Genomic DNA, 17,876 nt, shown 5'->3' on the forward strand with positions numbered 1-17,876 from the left:
ATTAATGCTATACATTTCTTGACTCTTCATCCGGCTTGGCCCCTGTATTCTTGTACTTCTCCTCTGAGCGTTTCTTCTCTTCTGGATCCAAAACATTGATTCCTCCTTGAAGCGCACGAGAAATCGCCTCAGTGGTTCCAATTATCGGTCGTATCATCATAATCGGCGTAGCTTTGGCAAATTCCTTTGCTGCAACCTGTGCACTGCCACTGCGTGCTGCACGCGTACCAGCAGATACAATCGCTCTCCTGGCTGTATCCAGATTCTTGCCAAACGAGGTGTATGCGGTTTGCAATCCTTCGTTCAAGTTCTCTGGTTGATTGGAGTAAAGACTCACAATCTTCTGGCTCTCGCTTTCCGAATCCCACGTATACTCGTCATCCAGATCACTATCACTTTCCAAAACATTGTTGAGCTCGCCCGTGCTTCTGAAGCTTGAAGGGATGATGAATTTAGTCTTCTGAATTTGTTGGTCATCTTGCAAACTTCCTTGATCGAGCACTGGATCTTCGTCAAGAAGCTCCTCTTCGTCTCCATACGAGTCAAATGAACCCCTATGATATGCTACCGTGTTCAACGAACTGTGTCCAGCAAGCGAGTTATCCCCTGCAATTGCATAAACCACCTCATTGGAAGATCTTCTTCTGCCATTCTTTCTGTTCTTCTTGTAATCAGGCAACCTTGTGGAAGATCCATCTCCACCTAAGGCTTCTTCGGTAGATTCCAAGATGGTTTGTGTACCTGCGGCAAGTTTCACACCAAATTTAAGAAGCTCACCTCCTGTGATCTTTGCAAAAGAAACTGCACCTTGCTGAACACCTCGAACAACCCTTCCGTCTTTCTGATACTCTCTAATAGGAACTGCAAATAGCTCTCTGAACCCAGAACCGATCTTGACAATTGACTTCACAGGAGCCAACCCTGAAAGGACACCTCCTAATTGATTTCTTTTAATATCAGGCATCCATGAGTCATTCAGAAGTTTGTGCAACCTAGGGAACCCTGGAACACCATACAACACAAGCTTCTTCAAAATCATCTCAGACTCGTCGAGAATAAAGAAATTGACAAACTCCGCTGTGTGTCCCGATCTTATTCCAGCATAGTCCACCTTCTTTGGCTTGTAGTCCAGCTTAACCTTCACAGAGTTGACCTTGAATTTCTGGATGAAAATGTCCTCATCATCCAAAGCTGGAGGCACAAACCTATCATCTTTAAATTCACCAAACCTTGTAAGGAAATCCAGTGTATCTTGATCAACGTACAACCTTAAAGGTAGAACGTTGACAGAAAGAACAATTTCTGAAGCGGCAAGAGAAGAAACAGGACGAACCGTATCAATCGAGAGATGGAGCATGCTAGCACCCACCTCTTTGTCTCCTGCCTCTCGAAGGTAACCAGCAAACATCTTCCAACTGGAAGTTGGCACATTGTCAATGATGTTCAATGATCCCACTGTAACATCAATACGACTCAAAATCTCAGAGTCGTCAGTGCTCTCATTTTCGCTGAATAACACAGGATCTTCTGATGGATTGGGATCACTATTCACCAACATGAGGATTGAAACATCAACATTGTCCAGTTCCACCAAGATCTTATGATAAGACGATCTTTTAAGTCTCAATCTATGATTGGAAGTTTTGCCCAAGTCAATGTTATGGGCAGGTGTAGCTGACCGACTTGAAGTATTGAAGTTGGTGGAAGACGTTGAGGATGGGGAAGGTGACAAGGTGTTGCGGTCGTTGAGACTATCAATATCAGCACGATTATTGATCGACTTGTTGATGTTATCGTAGAACGTTTGTGGATCTTGTCCAGCAAGCAAACCAACATGTATCGACTCATATAACATCTCGCTCACAGATTCTGCTTCAATCTCATCGAGATCATCAGGGTTTTGGGGGGAAATTGACTCTGGAAGATCACCAATGTCCTCTTCCACAGGCTGGGGAATCTCGCGTGCCTTGTCTTCAACTCTTTTTATTGCATTCTTGATAGTTGTCTGAGTTTCTTTCCAGTCGTATCCATCAAAGAGCTTAATCCTAACATTTGACACACTGACACTGATAGCCATTGGGATGATCCTGTTTGCCTTTTCGTCATTGCCAAGCCGGTCAAAATGATCATCCTCAAAATAGATGTTGGAGGCCTGTCCAGACTTGGTTGCACTTTTATTCAAAGTGGTTGATCGTCCACCAGAAACAGATCCAGAATCATCTAAAGCGTTCTTATCGTAAAAATCCTCCACAATTTCAAGTTTACCATCATCGATAGCTTCAAAGGAGTATGGTTCCTCCGGTCCAGGCAAAACCTCATCCTGATAGCAGTTTTCATCGATGTCCTTGAATATGTCAACTTCCTGAGTTCTAGGCTTGTACTTTTCATCAAAAGTGAATTGAACTGGTTGTTTGAGGTCCTTCAAAGTTTGAAGAAAACACTGAGACGAATCGGCGCATAGATCAACATTGAGCGAATCCAGATGAATCTTCATATCCACCAACGGGATTAATGCCTTCGAAGCTGGCTTCGTCTCAACAGTTTTCTCCAAAGATTCTTCTGTGCTGAAGTTGATGTTGAGGAACAAAGTTGCTGATGATCCAACAGAAACGTATCCTTTGCTCTTGAAAAATGAGTTCAACGTCCAAGTAGCACGGTTGGCTGTTGAGTCAACCCAGTGTCTATATGCTTTGCTCTCTTGATCGCTTCGAATATTAGCAACATCATCTATGAGGAAAAGTGATATAGAACTGAAGGATGATTGGAGCCTTGTGTTGCCATCTGCTCCAACAAATAGATCTGCAATACCTTTTTTAATAGCAACTTCTATTTTGGAGTTCAGATTCACAGGAACCAAAGCGATTGTCAAATTAGAAAAAGTGAAATGTATCTCCAATTTGACTTTGGATCCCTTGTCTGCGGAAGAGGTATTGTGATCAGGCGTGAGAGATGTTGAAGGCTTGGATACAGAATCAAACAATATTAACCATCTTCCATAGTAGTTAAAGGCACAGTTCCTGAAATGCACATCAAATGAGCTTTTGAACTTTGCAAATAGCATTGGTAAGCTCTTATCTTCTGCATTTGCGGCAACAATGAATGGCTCAACTAGCTCACCATGGGTGCGCACAATAGACACATTCATTATGCTGCTGTGAATGGATCCATCCTGTAAAGAATTCACCATAATATCTTTGAGGGAGCCATTCATATCTCCGAATCCCTCGCGAATATTAGAGAGTGTGCCCGTGATGCTTCCTATCTCGATGGAATTAGTGATGGTTTTCACATTGCTCATGAATAAACTATTACCCATTCTTACCCTCTTCGGTCTTGAAGCAGTTTTCGGTAAATTGATGGTCTCAGTGACCAAATCTGATAGAATGTTTATGTTTTCAACCAGCTGCTGCAAACTAGGAAGTTCAAATTTAGATGTTATACTTTCAAGTTTGACCTTCACTTTTGTGGGCAACCAGGATTCTTGATGCGAATTAGCATCAAAGAATCTGACTTTATCGACACTCTGCGTAACGGAGCTGATGCCGGAGATGAGTAAATACTCACTCGATGCATAAGAATCTTTTTGAAGTGAATTGACCAGTTCCAGTAACACCCTTTCTGTTTCGAACTTACCGCTCGATGAATGATAAGATACTGGGAGAACTGTGGCCTTTAGCATACTGTGATCTGGGAACTTCAAATTAATGTGGATGGATGATGTTTGAACACTAAGTTCAGAATCATTTACCGTTGGGGGCACTTGACGAGAGGACAAACGAGCTTGGCGAGAAAGTGAATAGGCGTGCGCAGGATGACTTGTGGACTGAAGTTTTTCCAAGAGAGGGATGACTAGTTTATAGTAGCGAGAAGCTGTTGTCACCAATTGAGAATCTAATGTGAAATTTGCCGACTTGGGGCATAATACAGTTGTCCTTTGCACATCATTATTCAGAACTTCAAACCCAAGATCAGCGACAGATGAGGTTCGTGATTCGTCAAAATGGAAGAGACTCTCATCTTCTTGTCTTATCACTTTGATTTTCGTTATTGTTCCAAGAGAAAACTTCGGACTCTTTTGCTCATAATTTAGCTCATCCAACACCAATCTCAAACTATTTTGCTCTGCAAACTCTCCATTCGTGGTCAATGCAGATGTAAGACTAACAATAATACTCTCGATACTGAAAGAATTAATAAGAGTTGGAGTGACGGGCTCTTGTGTCTCTTCTGGTTTTTGTTCATTTTCAGGTTTTACCATTGAAAGTTTAGCCAAATTCTTAATCGACTGGAGAAGGGACGAAATGCATTCTGGAATTGGTGCTGCGGCTACCTTGATCACACCGATTTTGACTTCGATATTCTCGATATTCTGCAAACCTTCAAAGTGCATTTCCATCCTATCAACATTGACTATGCGGACAGATTGCGGAGGTTTGGGAGGATCAATCTTTGATTGCTCTGCGGACAAGTAGTGAGATGTAGCACTCATGTAAACAGAAGATGCATTATTACTGTTGAACATCATGCTTTCCATCAACGACTTTTGAATATCGTCCCTGTTATCGGCCATGAAGGAGGTTTGCATCATTTGGTCATCGTAATCGTCATAATCGCTGTCGTCAGTTTCTGTTGGAGACTCGTTTTCCTCGGATTCCAAGTCGAGACCCTCACCAGGATAAACGCTCGGTTTGACACAATTAATTTGTAAACCTTCAACCGTGATATATCGCGTTCCATCTTTTGTAAGGAAAGAGATCTTATCTATACGAGCTTCCATCACTGAGGAGTCTGAAATCATTGTGATTGTAATATCGCGAACAGTCACCTGCAACTTGGCTAGCGCCATGTCCGCAGCTCGAGCGACCATGTTGCTCATCCTGTATTCCTTCGTGTCCTTTGGTTTGTTATCATGATCTTCCGGAGTGGATATGTCGATCTTCTCGTCTTCGTCTATCACATTATCGTCAAACATCATGCTATTTGCCAAATCTGCAGTGCTCTTGGCAAGCGAAAACTGCTCGCTATTGCTCGGCTTGTCTCCTGTAACAGAAGGTGATAGCGATAACTTTATGCCTGTACAATCGATATTGACCCCATCACTCATTGTGAGGGAAAGAGAAAGCTGTTCAATCGAGCCATTTCTCATATATATGCCGGGAACATTGAACTTGTCGATGTCAAGCTCTAGGTTGCGTAAATTGATATTGGAACTGGTCCCCAGAGAAACCTCTAGGTTGGGGAGATCAATTTCTGAAAACAGGGAAAGTTGCTGAAGAACGTACCTGAGCAACCTCTTCTGTATGTTTTGGGGCATCCATTGCGGCGCCATCTCTGAAACAGGATTGCGGAACGCTTAGAACACGAACTGGAGAATGGTTATGGCTCAAGGCAAGAATAATTCTTGTTCGCCACTTTTTTAAGCTGTATATTATCAGATATTTATGATTTATTTTTTTGACATGATAACCAGCCTCCGCGGCGGTGCAACAATTTTGTGATTAGCGTATCAATCTCCAATTTCCACCACTTCACTGTCTAATGCTTCACGGATGATATCAGACTTGCTGACCTCAATCTCCTGGCTTTTTATGTATCCGAGCAAAGCAGCTCCAGAGAGAGCAGTAAGGAGAACTAGCAGTAAATTCACAGGATTAGGGTTCATGTGAAACACTGTATGGGTAGACTTGTCGAGCAGAGCTTGGAACAGGTTGAAAATTCCAGAGATGCAGTTCAGAGAGCCGTACACTGTTCCGAAATTTCTATATCCAAATACCTTGGCACAAAAATCGGAAACTGCTGTGTAATAGAACGGTCTATAAACCACCAGCATTAGAATACCAAGGTACTGGACAAATTGCAGAGGGATCATACCAAACACACCAATTGTCAAAGAAATTTGATAGAGGATGGTTAAGACTGTCAAAGTCTTGAAGTTGTCAAGCAAAAGTCCGATAAATGGAATAGCAAAGAGACCACCGACCGGTAAGGCCACATCAAAAAACTTGTTGATTCCAATTGCAATTCCTTCGTCTTGAAAGTAGAATTCCATCTGCGAACGAATAGTTGCAACAAAGTAATTGACTCTCAACATCTGAATGGTTGCAAAGCAACACATCAAAATGTACCATGGAGAAGTAATCTGTTTCTTTAGCGATTTATCGTGCAAAACACCAAAGATTCCACCAGACTTTTGGTGGAGACGAGAGTCTGCAATCTCTTCGTAGACAGATTTGGTGGACCTTGTGGATCTGATGGACTTGATGGAGTTTCTGCGAGATCTTTGTGCTTGTACCTCTTGTCCAGTATATCTTAGATCTTCAGGGTCCATCGGAAGACCACTTTCATCAATTCCTGTTTCTCCCATCTTGGCCAAAGTTTCGACTGTTTTATATGATTCGCTTGGCATCACTGTAACTTGGCACACAAAAATGAAGATCGGCACAACCAAATAAGCAGTGAAGAACTTTTTCAAAGTGAGGTTGTGTATCAAGTCATTCTGATAGATCAGTCTGTAAATCAAGAACAAGGCAGAGCTGGAATCAAAAGCTCCAGTCAACAGTGCAAGAACAGACCCCGATTTCCCCGGGAAAGAGTTCGCCAATTGGAACGAGCTGATAAATACAAAAGGACCCCCAAATGCAAGTCCAATGTATCCAAACAAGTAGGCGTCGAAGAAAGTTATTGTAGCACCATTTCTCAAACACAGGGATGAAATAAAAATGGCAATAGCTCCGATGATACCTGTCACTCTTGGTCCGTAGTTGTCCAAAATACTTCCAACAACAAGAGCAGTAGCATTGGTAACAACAGCACCCAAAGTAAACATGAAATTAAGCTTCAGGTCTCTTTCAGTACAAACCTCTTGGAGAGCATCTGGTCCAACAGTGTCGCATATTTCTTTGTAAACGCCTTGGTCAATCAAAATAGGCTTCAATGCAGCAAACCCAAATATTGGGCCAGCTGCGAAGAGACACCAAATTAAAGCACAAACAACCTGGAAAACCCGTATTTTCAAAGAAGGAAGCTGGTCCTTTAAAGGATTTGTTGCCACAGGTACCAACGGCGTGTTTTCTGTGGCTGGCATGATAAGCTTTTTTTTTAATGATTATCTACAATTGAAATTTTTATAGTATAAATTCTATCGGCAGTACATCAAGTAGCAATCCGTTATCATAAATTACCGTAAAAAACATTGCGGGGGCAGAAAAATTACTTCGATATGTACATTTGATTCAAACAATTCCCAGCTTGCCAATCTGGTCCTCAAGTTCCTTAGTGGCTTCGGTCTCTTGCTTCTCTGCTTGCTCTTCTTTCTTTTCCTCAACCTCAGAGGTGACACTCTCAACCCACGCGATTTCCTTTTTGATCAAATCCTTGGTGTTTGGAACAAAATGTCCTCCAGGGTGTTTCAAAATTGTAGGGTTTTCGCATTTCTCGACAAGAGCCTCACATCTCTCTGGAACAACAACAGTGTCGAGTTCACCAAAGATGTGCAAGGTTGGGATCTTGATCTTCTGGTCGTAGTATTTCTGGTATTGCTGTGGCTTGAGGACGAACGAAGAGTAAAAGATACCGAACTTGAGCTCTTCGGCAGCCTTTGGTTCTCCAACAATCTCAGCATAGTTGTTGCATACCACAGCTGCCAATCCGGCACCCTGGGAGAAACCTAAGATTCCGACGAACGGACCATGCTCTTTGTAGTAACCTTTAACTGCATCCAAAGCCGGTTGGAGCTCGTAATCATCAGTAGGTTGCCACCATCCACGATAGTCAAAATCGGATTCTTCGCCGTTTTCGCTTGGAGGAACCTCGAAAGGCAAATCAGCCTTTTTAATTTGCAATGATCCCTGCACGAAAACGGTGTGGTAACCAATTTTCTTCAAAGCCTTTCTGATTCCGGAGGCCTTAGCGGAGAAAGTTGGACCGTTTTGGGCGTATCCGTGCAAACACAAGATGGTTCCTTTGATAGCTTTAGCAGACATTCTTCTTAATAAAGTTTTTTTCTTTGCAAATTTTAGGGGTTCCAAAATTACCTTTTAGAGAAACAAGGCGGTGCTACGCTTCGGAAGTACCAATTAGCATTTACTGGGGCTTGATTGGAAGATTATCCAAGCCCCATATATGCTTATGAAATAACCGAAATCTTGAACCCTGAAGATCTCGTCTGTAACCTGTACAGGTGAATATGCAACGGGCTCGCAAAATGTGGTCCACTAATAGCAATGCATATTGAATGCCGTCTTGGCAACCTGAAAGCATCACCAGGACGTCCAAAATTAGCAACCGTATTATATTTTACAATAGCGCTATACGCTGGTTTAGATTTTCTGTTTCACGTCTCCTTGCTCTTCTGCACAGCCTCACGAAAATCTTTTGCTAGACCCAGAGGAGGAAAGATTTGTACCTGAAATTTCTTCTTAATCTCTAATGACCGTGGACCCTATTCATCAAAGCTGGTTTGACCCGCTTCCATTGCAACAGTACCAGGAGCTGGTGAAGAAATCGGCTCCAGAGTCAGTCTCCAGCTGTCCACCAGATCGGACTGTTGGTAAGCCCGCTGTTAGTGTTGCTTGTGGACCTAATCTTCGGTTCTTGGGGTGTTTAGAAAACGGAACCAACAATTACCGTGGAACCATATTGCTGGTTCTGCGTGATTCCGAAAACTCTGAAAAAACCAAGCCTACAATCAAATACTATGTCGGCCCTGCTACCACCGATGTCTCTTTGAGTCTACAGTCCGGTGTTTTCCCCGGCACTTTGTTCTACCAGGAGCAGGGCTTCAGCTTCTGGAGATTCGCAATGGACCTCGAATTGACTCAATATGAGCAGAAAGTCAAGTACTCTGTTAACGACGAGTTTAACGAAAACTTTCAGTTCTTCCTCCCTTCGATCGAGCAGAGTATGAACGTCATGTCGTATTCTTGTAACGGGTTCTCGTTGTCTGTCAAGACCGCGGAGTTCAAGAGTTCTTTGTGGTATGATGTGCTCCGCAAGCACGACCAACTGCCATACCATGTGATGGTTGGAGGAGGAGACCAGATCTACTGCGACTCGGTCAAGAAATCGTCCAGGCCTTTTGAGAAATGGCTTGAGCACAAAAAACTCCACTCCTACGAGAAGCTCACCGACGAAATGGTCAAGTCGCTCAAGGAGTACTACATGAAGAACTACATTCAATGGTTCGGTAAAGGTTACTGGGAAGGAACAGCAGGAGCTACTTTGCAATGTATGTATCCAATGGCGCTGCAACAGATTCCTCAAGTCAACGTGTTTGATGACCACGATATCATCGACGGTTTTGGGTCCTATGGTCATCGGACAATGACTCAGGATATATTCAAAGGTGTTGGAAACATTGCATTTAACTACTATTTATTGTTCCAGCACCACACTTCTCCAACAGAAGAGATGGCTTCGGAACCATCGTGGATACCTGGAGCATCCGTGGGTCCATATATCACTCAGAAATCCAGATCAGTGTACACCAGATTCGGAAGGGAAATTGCATTGGTTGGTTTCGACTGCAGAACCGAGCGTACTAAACATCAAATCATCACCCAGGAGACGTACAGCCGTATCTTTAAGAGAATGGATGACGAGTTGGTTGCAGCCAAGGGCGAGATCAAACACTTGCTCGTGCTGCTCGGTGTGCCAATCTGTTACCCGAGAATGGTCTGGATCGAGTCGCTCATGGGATCCAAGCTTCTTGCTCCTATCAAGTACCTGGCAAGAAAGGGAGTCATTGCCAAAGGCTTGGTGAACGAATTCGATGGTGGTATCGAATTGTTGGATGATTTGAACGACCATTGGTGTGCTGCTCACCACAAGAAGGAACGGAACTGGTTGATGGGCGAGTTGGTCAAGTTCGGTGCTAAACACGGAGTCAGAATCACCATTCTGTCCGGTGACGTTCATCTTGGATGTCTTTCCAGAACCATGACCAAGCTCGATAAGCACATCAGCGCTCAAGAGCGCGAGAACATCGTGGCAAAGCCAGAAAAGGATCCTAGATTGATTTTCAACGTCATTTCTTCTGCCATCATCAACGCTCCTCCACCTAACGGTATGGCCAGCTTTTTGCAGAAACGTGCAAAGATTCATCACTTTGATAGACACTGCGACGAAGACGTTGTTGATCTGTTCCTCAAGGACACTGATGGGTCAGAGAGAAGCAACACTCTGTTTCTGAATAAACGGAACTATGCCGACTTGATTCCTTTCAAGAACCTGAAGAACACTGATAGATACAAGCAGTTCCAACAAGGAGACTTGATCCATCCAGGTCCAACAACGGAGCTTGCCAAGGCCGAACCTATCCACAATGGACATATTTCTCTGAAGAACATTGGATACCCATTGGACCCGGAATCGCTCGTCACCACTTTCCACTTTGAGGCAGATATCAAAGATTTCAACTCAGAGACTTATGACTATGAAGTTCTGATTCCTCATCTTGCTGAACGGCAAAAGATTTCAGAAGTGGGTCTTAAATAACTGACGATGCTGTATCTTTTAAGTATTTAAATTGTACCATTATTCTTTCTTCTCAACGAAAATTGCCATTAGCGCAAACACGGAGTAGAACATGGCCAAGGGATATGCAATTAGTGGTCTGGCATTGGAAAGGTTTAGCACGCGAACGAAAAATCCTGATGAGGAAAGAGTGCACCAGCAGATTGCCAGGAATCCAAGGACGTAGCCCCACGTGTTGTCCAGTCTAATAAGAACTGCCAGCCCGCTCAGGATCACCAAGGGAAGTAAGCAATATCCAATCACAGAGGCGGTTCGAAGAAAATCAAGGGTGTCGTCGGCAGAATTATTAGACATTAATTTGAATAACCAATGTAGAGATATTGTTCCAAGCAATGCGACTCCGTAGATATAGCCGAAGTGAGTCTTACCTGACAAAAACAAAAGCGAACCAAACAGGAGACAAAAGATTAAAGGACCTGCCAAATCCGAGTCTTGAATAATATCTTCGCTCAAACTGCTGGATTTCAGGTTCAACACCGCCAATGTCTTGGATCTAATATGGCCAAAGTTGATTCCCAATTCTTCGAGAAGTGGTGGCTCTCCAGGATATCCACTCGAGGAAAATGCTGCGAGAATACCTGTGCTTAATGGTAGACGATCTTGCTCGTTCCCGGTGTAGGAGTAGCCTGTCTGCATGGACCCCGTCGGAAGCGGACCATTGTAGAAATTTTGCTGGGATGGAGTGTTGTAGAGGTTGGGTTGCTGATAGTAGGACATTGCAATTGATGTTGTTTGATCAACTTGTTAAAAAATAAAATGCGTTCGACCAAAACACGTCGTGACACCTTTACACAGATTTTTTTCTCGTGGTCTCGTGAATTTAATGGAGGATCGAGTTGGCGAATTGATCAACGGAGACTACGGCGATCTTCATCGGTCGGTGTTACAGTTCCTCATCTCTGTGAAGAGCATCGAGTTTGAAGAGCTCTATGTGGTTTTTGTGAAGCTCGTTATAGGCTGTCTACTAGACTCTTCTGACGAACAGACATCAGATCAAGATTCGCATCTACGCGACTTGCTCGCACAATCCCGACCCGAAGTGCCTGGATTGAACACTGAGTGTTTGGTGAAGACCATTGTTCTGATAAATCGCCAGTTGAGCGCGCTGGATTTCGAGATAGTCGAGACATTGGCTCAAGACGACGAAAAGAACATCAACGTCAGTTTTGTGAACACCAAATCATCGGCCTCGGTCAAACTCTCAACTGGCTACACAGAAAAGGAGATCGAAATTATCAACCAGTTGATCGATCGAATGTTCGAGGACCCAATCGACGATGAAGACAATTTGACATACTCTCTAAAACATTCAGATGCTCTGAATCTTGCAAAACAGAATACTAACACAATCACAGACTCGCAAAACTTCATCAACGGACTGGAGGCCTCTGGATGGATAGACACAGTGAAGGGAAAATACACTCTAAGCGCGCGTGCTTTAGCAGAGCTCAAGTCCTACATTATTGGCAAGTTTGACGTGCTATCGGCCGAAAATCTCCGAGGAACAGTATCCCTCTGTCACGGTTGCAACGAGATTATTACAATGGGCTATAGATGCCCCACTTCTAGTTGCTATATTCGCTTCCACGAACACTGTCGTGACTTATTTGTTAAATCTCACAGAATCGAGCAGTGTCCAGGCAATGATTGCGACGCGTCGTTGGATAACATGACCAGCTTCTATTGATTGCCAACAGCGGCAAGCTTTTCCAGCTCGTCGAGATACTGATTTGTTGCTTCATCCACCAAATCATAGACATATTCCTCTAAAACTCGCTCATCGTATCTCTGTCCGTAGAGTTTAACTTCGCCAGCTGAAACGGCGGCCTTAAGGTCCTCAGGAACAACCACCTCGGAATCATCACTCAGCTCAATGATCCCGCGATTGTAGCAGCTGACCATTGGATAATACCCCAGAGATCCGTCATCGTTCGACACGAAAAACTTGGACTTGGTTTCCTTGCCCTGTTTTTGTTCGGAAGAAGGCGGAAGGAAAGCATAGAGATTCTCGAATGCAACCCCTTTCTTCTCACCGTTCTTGTATATGGTGATCGAAGAGCCGGGAAGCTTACACGGTTCAAATTCCACCGTGTCGCGCACAGCTTTTTCTCCAAACACGGTCACCGGATTCAGCAAGTGTTCCATTTCCTTTGATGTTGAGTAATCGTACTGCTCGAAATAGAGCTGACCCTTGTATTTGATAGGAATCTGATCGCGCACAATGTCAAATCCCACCTTTTCGTTCAAGGGAGCAGGGTTTTGAGGCTCGGCTACCGATTTTTCCAGCACCTGTTGACGTGCCAGTTGTCGCTGCAATTCAATTGGCGGCAACTTGACAAGTAGACCCACCACGTCTCCAGATTTAAACTCTTCCGACTCGAGGAAACTGGCTTGTTTGCTCAAATGTACCGTTTGTCCATATTTGTCTCTCATTCCGTAGCCATATCCGTCGAAACCAACAGGGGCCTCAAGGCTGGCTTCTCTTCTAGCAATTCCAAACCTCACATTGCTCTCTCCGTCGTTGGATTTGATTATCCTAAATTCGATATACCAGCTGCCTTCTCTGATCACCACGTTAGTGCGCACACTTCTCCATCCTTGGGGAGTGGTAGCCACGGTGACTCCCCCATTAACCAGAATTCCGGGAGACTTGTCAAAGTACGACAAACGACACTTGAAAGGCGGGAGATCTGTTGTGGAATACATCAGCGACTGAAAAGCAGGATTGGGCCGACACGGCTTGTATTTGAATGCTCGCTTGTTGTTTGGATTGTCTTCATTGGAGTAAAACTCGATGGCAGCCAGCGTTGTATGTTTGTTCAAAGTCGGTTTACGTAGTTCTGACTGTAAGTCTTGTGCCGAGTAAGGCAAAGGTTTTAATCGGGGAACCACCTTAACTGGACCCATGAAATAATTCGTGAATTATTTTTTTCCACATAGATGCTCCGTCAAGTAAGCTCCAAATACAACATCTTCACCAGTATAGGGCTGAAAGAGCGGAAATCTGTGGCTGGAGGCGTTTTGGCTAATACGGTCGCTGCCCTGAAGGACAATCTGACTACGCGAGACGCCCCAACGACATGTTCCTCTAAGATTCTTCAAGACTATGTTTCCCCGTTTGATTCGACAGTCGCGCGGCTTTTAACGAAAGAAAGCACTCACATTGTTGGTAAAACGAACATGGACGAGTTTGGAATGGGAAATTCGTCGCTCAACTCGAATTTGGGTCCGACTTTGAACCCTCTTTACAGACAATCCACAGATATCGTTGAGTACGAGGAAAAAACGTTCTGGACCAAAGGCAACGATATCAACGAACACACAGTTTTCGAGAACCCACAGTCGCCACAGTATACAGAACATCGGTACTTGGTTCCACGCTTGAAAGACAGTTACCAGATCGACCCGGAAATGCGAATTGTTGGTGGATCGTCAGGTGGTTCTGCTGCTGCAGTTGCGGCCGATCTAGTCGACTTCGCCATTGGCACAGACACCGGAGGATCTGTGAGACTCCCCTCGTGTTACACCTCGATCTATGGGTACAAGCCGTCGTACGGAAGAATATCCAGGTGGGGTCTTGTGTCGTACGCTCAGTCCTTGGACACTGTCGGTATCATGTCCAAGAACCTAGACATTTTGAGCAATGTTTTCAAAGTGCTCGACCACCATGATAGCTCTGATCCAACTTCGATCAGCGAGACCCAGCGCAGCCGTAACGAGACTCTTGGAGCCAAGATAAAACTTGGTGTTCCTTTGGAAATGAACTTACCAGGCCTCGATGCTACAATCAAGGAGAAATGGCACTCTTTGCTCCAGAAACTCCAGGAAAGTGACAATATCGAGCTCCACACTGTCTCTATCCCGTCCCTGGTCAGCTGTCTACCGGCCTACTACACATTGGTCACATCTGAGGCATCCTCCAACTTGGCGCGCTTTGACGGTATCAGATATGGGTTCCGGAGCAACGAGCAGACCAGCCAAGAGCCTGAGTTCACCACCACGCGATCCAACGGGTTCGGGTCGGAGGTGAAACGACGCATCATTCTTGGTTCGTACTCGCTATCGTCATACGGCTACAGCAGCCATTTCATGAACGCCAACGGCGTACGCAAGACGCTGATCAACGAGCTCAACAATGTCTTCAAAGACCCACACATGCTGGATGGGGCGGCTAACCCTGAAGGAGTCGACTTTCTTCTGTGTCCAACAGCGACATCTCTGCCCCCATTAGTGTCGGAATACCAATCCATCAAGCCTGTGGAGTCGTACATGAACGACGTTTTGACGGTTCCATTCTCATTGGCGGGGTTGCCTGTGCTGAACATCCCGTACGGCAAGTCAATTGGGTTCCAGCTGGCGGGCCAAATGGGCCAGGACTATAAGGTGCTGAAATTCGCACAATTGATGCAACAACTGTAAATATAATAGATGGGTCTTTATTATGTTCTATAATACAATCAGACTGGCAAAACACGCACGCCTGCAAGCTTGTCGACAATTGGGCCAACCACTGGACTCGAAAGGAACGGTCCAATGTAAGGAAGAGATCGTAAGAACTGGACAACTGTCGCAAAGAACTCTCCAAAGAGCCCCAAGATGCCAAAACTCTCCACAATGAAGCCCCAGAACGAGTATTTCATCAGTATGAGGAACACTCCAAACAGGAAACAGATGGACCCTCTCAATTTCTGTGGTCTCGTGAAAAAATACACGGTTTTCTGGGGTCCAATAATGAGAACTAACCCAATCACGAAAAGTAGGTTGCTCATTGCCAGAAGAGCCGAGTCAAAGAAGGTCAACACCCCCAAGAAGAATAGCAGCACACCGCCTGCCGTAAATCCAACACCGAATTCTAAGGGTCAGCATTTAAAATAATGGAAACTTACTTTGTACCTCTGTCAGCCAAATCATTAACAAAGTGTTATTTTTTAGCGTACAATAAAAAAATCCAAATAAAAATACACAGCCACTAAATGTGATGAAATCTTGCATAGCCTCATTATCGGGCCTCGGGGTCATTATTAATTATCCTAGCTTTAATACTTAAAGGGCAGTGAAAGTTCTTGGCTTTTCAATATCATCAATGTACAGTGTCCAAGGAGACTCCAAAGAAGCTCCGCCTTCGTATTCCGAAACAGATCCTTTGAGTACAGGATCATCTCATACTAATAGCTCTGCTACCCAGCAACAACAGCAACAACAGCAGCAGCAACAGCAGCAACACGACCACCTCCATCAGCCAGAGGTTGTTTTTTATGGTAAACTACCACGCAAATCCAGACACGAAAGGAAATACGAAAGGAAATATGAAAAGACTGCCAGGTGGAACAACATGAGAGAGTCGATGTTTGCCGGTAACGGCTATACACCTGTTCACACGCGAAGTAACGGAATTATCCATAACTTGGTGTATATGGGAGTCAATTATGCGGGCAAGAAGATCTCCGACCACAAAGCCAAAGAATTGCTTCCTGGAGACCCTAGATTGGGTGGAGTGAAATGTCCAAAATGCCAAGGGTCCGGGCTTAGAGAAGGCGACCTGGTTTGCATCACCTGTAATGGACTCGGAAGAGTTGGAACCAATCAGACACTTTAATGGAAATAGTCCAAATAATTGTCGTATGTGTCGTACTCTAATTATCGTCAAACAGATCGTTCACCGCTTCGTAATTAATCTTCTTGCTCAACGATTTATTTTTGAGCATGCTCTTCGCACTATCCGCCGCGGATAGCTCTTGATTCAAAGCAGCAGTCAATCCTAACTGTGAAGAACTTCCTGTCAGGTACTCGCCATACTCGCTCTTTAAATTGTTTGCTCTGTCTTCGGGCTTCGTCACGCGTCTCCGTTTCTTTGGATGCTGGTTGTGACCAGCAATCTTGTCGGCATCTTCTTTCAATCGCTTCGTTTCCTGTGCCAGCAAAAAATCCTGGTTGGATCCCACCCATAAGCGTTCCTTCAACTTGCTTTCCTCCTCGGTCAGAAGTAAAGTGTCGATTTCATCGTCATCCACGTCCGCAAGGTCATCCGGATCATCTGCTATTTTCGACAACAGTTGTTCAGTCTTGGGAAGAGCCTTTAAGAGATTGCGCGGGCGGTTCTTCTCAATCATCTGCTCGAATTCCAAATTTTGCTCGTTGATATCGTCGTCGTCCTGTTCTTCGTCTTCTCCGACAGTCGAGTTGAGTCTGCGCATTCGGTCCTTTTTCTGTCTCTGGAACACGCGTTTCACATGGTCCTGGATCTCCTTTTCGGACAAGCTGGAATCTTTTAGGATGGCTGCCAAAACAGGATCATTCGTCAAATCGTCCTCGTTCGAAGGCTTGGATATCTGATTCTTTAACTTCTTCTCGCTGCTTCTATTCTTCTGGAACGATGGAGGAAGTGTAGATTTCACTTGACCGCGCTCGCGGAACTCTTCCACGGTCAGTCCTGATGCGTGTGTGTTTTTAAATTCGTTCAGTCTTTTCTGAATGGTTGATTCTCCAATATGTGTGACGGCGACGATTTCCGAGTGCGTTCTTCTGAAATTGTTCATACGCGCTGCCAACAGAATACACGCCCCAGCAATACCTGCGGGTCTTCTACCCTCATGAATCCAGTCTTCGCTCATTCGGTGCGCCAATTTGATAGCATCATTAATCACTTTGGGAAGCATTCTCCCGAAATCCAGCTTCTCGGCGAAATTTTGGATGAACAGAGAAGGATCAACTAAAGGAAGAGACGTGATATGGAGAGCCTTCACCATTTTCAAGAACGTAGCTCCAACAGCATAAACAGAGATCTGGAGTCTTGAAGAAAAATCAATCAACATATGATGTGTTTTCTCCTTTCTGCAAGCGATATAAAGACAAGCTGCCACAACGTTCTGCGAACGTCGTCCTTGCACAAAGTTGTTTGTGAGAGCAAGCTGGAACCACTGACAAGCAGCATCGGCTATGTATTCTTTAATTTTGAGTGCGGCAGCCACGTTCCTGATCCGCTTTTTCCCGTTTTGAAGTGTCTGTTCACGCGAGTCTAGTGATCCTCTATTATTTCCAAAGCTCGCACGAGCCTGATCGGCGCCCACTATAGATCCTTGGAGCATTGCAGCTCCAGATGGAGCCTCTCCAAACGTGACCTCTAAAACGATTGGGTTTTCTTCAATAACGGTACCACATCGGGAGCACGCAAGATCAGAGGACGCGGTCTTGTGATCACGTTCGAATTCTGTGTTACCACAGTTCTTACACCGAGGAACCATGCTAGTAATGAAAACAAAGTGTAGAAAAATATATGAAATCAAAATTCGCAGAGTTGGTCATCGTACTACATTTTGATCACATTTTGCACAGCCTTTGCACAG

The 17,876-nt window shown here is 44.5% G+C and overlaps 13 protein-coding genes across 13 annotated transcripts; 5 read left to right on the forward strand and 8 right to left on the reverse strand.

Moving 5' to 3' along the window:
• Positions 1-7: 7 nt before the first annotated feature.
• Positions 8-5,314, reverse strand: OGAPHI_000452 (uncharacterized protein; the record flags this gene model as incomplete). The annotated part of the gene is made up of 1 exon (XM_046205627.1): positions 8-5,314. The coding sequence occupies one exon, from the start codon at positions 5,312-5,314 to the stop codon at positions 8-10; it is 5,307 nt and encodes a 1,768-aa protein (XP_046064923.1).
• Positions 2,730-3,485, forward strand: OGAPHI_000453 (uncharacterized protein; the record flags this gene model as incomplete). The annotated part of the gene is made up of 2 exons (XM_046205638.1): positions 2,730-2,927; positions 3,240-3,485. 2 exons carry the CDS (start codon positions 2,730-2,732, stop codon positions 3,483-3,485), a joined length of 444 nt encoding a protein of 147 aa, XP_046064924.1.
• A 192-nt stretch (positions 5,315-5,506) lies between the features above and the next one.
• OGAPHI_000454 (uncharacterized protein) lies at positions 5,507-7,084 on the reverse strand (the record flags this gene model as incomplete). The annotated part of the gene is made up of 1 exon (XM_046205649.1): positions 5,507-7,084. The coding sequence occupies one exon, from the start codon at positions 7,082-7,084 to the stop codon at positions 5,507-5,509; it is 1,578 nt and encodes a 525-aa protein (XP_046064925.1).
• Positions 7,085-7,232: 148 nt separating this feature from the next.
• OGAPHI_000455 (uncharacterized protein) lies at positions 7,233-7,982 on the reverse strand (the record flags this gene model as incomplete). Its single annotated transcript, XM_046205660.1, has 1 exon — positions 7,233-7,982. The coding sequence occupies one exon, from the start codon at positions 7,980-7,982 to the stop codon at positions 7,233-7,235; it is 750 nt and encodes a 249-aa protein (XP_046064926.1).
• A 445-nt stretch (positions 7,983-8,427) lies between these two features.
• OGAPHI_000456 (uncharacterized protein) lies at positions 8,428-10,494 on the forward strand (the record flags this gene model as incomplete). The annotated part of the gene is made up of 1 exon (XM_046205671.1): positions 8,428-10,494. The coding sequence occupies one exon, from the start codon at positions 8,428-8,430 to the stop codon at positions 10,492-10,494; it is 2,067 nt and encodes a 688-aa protein (XP_046064927.1).
• On the reverse strand, positions 9,475-10,101 carry OGAPHI_000457 (uncharacterized protein; the record flags this gene model as incomplete). The annotated part of the gene is made up of 1 exon (XM_046205681.1): positions 9,475-10,101. The coding sequence occupies one exon, from the start codon at positions 10,099-10,101 to the stop codon at positions 9,475-9,477; it is 627 nt and encodes a 208-aa protein (XP_046064928.1).
• A 39-nt stretch (positions 10,495-10,533) lies between the features above and the next one.
• On the reverse strand, positions 10,534-11,250 carry OGAPHI_000458 (uncharacterized protein; the record flags this gene model as incomplete). The annotated part of the gene is made up of 1 exon (XM_046205693.1): positions 10,534-11,250. One exon carries the CDS (start codon positions 11,248-11,250, stop codon positions 10,534-10,536), a length of 717 nt encoding a protein of 238 aa, XP_046064929.1.
• Positions 11,251-11,356: 106 nt separating this feature from the next.
• On the forward strand, positions 11,357-12,220 carry OGAPHI_000459 (uncharacterized protein; the record flags this gene model as incomplete). Its single annotated transcript, XM_046205704.1, has 1 exon — positions 11,357-12,220. One exon carries the CDS (start codon positions 11,357-11,359, stop codon positions 12,218-12,220), a length of 864 nt encoding a protein of 287 aa, XP_046064930.1.
• On the reverse strand, positions 12,214-13,440 carry OGAPHI_000460 (uncharacterized protein; the record flags this gene model as incomplete). Its single annotated transcript, XM_046205715.1, has 1 exon — positions 12,214-13,440. One exon carries the CDS (start codon positions 13,438-13,440, stop codon positions 12,214-12,216), a length of 1,227 nt encoding a protein of 408 aa, XP_046064931.1.
• OGAPHI_000461 (uncharacterized protein) lies at positions 12,937-15,408 on the forward strand (the record flags this gene model as incomplete). Its single annotated transcript, XM_046205726.1, has 3 exons — positions 12,937-13,191; positions 13,474-14,948; positions 15,078-15,408. 3 exons carry the CDS (start codon positions 12,937-12,939, stop codon positions 15,406-15,408), a joined length of 2,061 nt encoding a protein of 686 aa, XP_046064932.1.
• Positions 14,124-14,858, reverse strand: OGAPHI_000462 (uncharacterized protein; the record flags this gene model as incomplete). Its single annotated transcript, XM_046205737.1, has 2 exons — positions 14,124-14,383; positions 14,642-14,858. The coding sequence occupies 2 exons, from the start codon at positions 14,856-14,858 to the stop codon at positions 14,124-14,126; spliced, it is 477 nt and encodes a 158-aa protein (XP_046064933.1).
• A 208-nt stretch (positions 15,409-15,616) lies between the features above and the next one.
• OGAPHI_000463 (uncharacterized protein) lies at positions 15,617-16,129 on the forward strand (the record flags this gene model as incomplete). The annotated part of the gene is made up of 1 exon (XM_046205748.1): positions 15,617-16,129. The coding sequence occupies one exon, from the start codon at positions 15,617-15,619 to the stop codon at positions 16,127-16,129; it is 513 nt and encodes a 170-aa protein (XP_046064934.1).
• Positions 16,130-16,166: 37 nt separating this feature from the next.
• Positions 16,167-17,774, reverse strand: OGAPHI_000464 (uncharacterized protein; the record flags this gene model as incomplete). Its single annotated transcript, XM_046205759.1, has 1 exon — positions 16,167-17,774. One exon carries the CDS (start codon positions 17,772-17,774, stop codon positions 16,167-16,169), a length of 1,608 nt encoding a protein of 535 aa, XP_046064935.1.
• Positions 17,775-17,876: the final 102 nt, after the last annotated feature.

This window comes from Ogataea philodendri, assembly GCF_020536065.1.
Source record: "Ogataea philodendri strain CBS6075 chromosome Unknown scaffold9, whole genome shotgun sequence".
Lineage (NCBI taxonomy): Eukaryota > Fungi > Ascomycota > Pichiomycetes > Pichiales > Pichiaceae > Ogataea > Ogataea philodendri.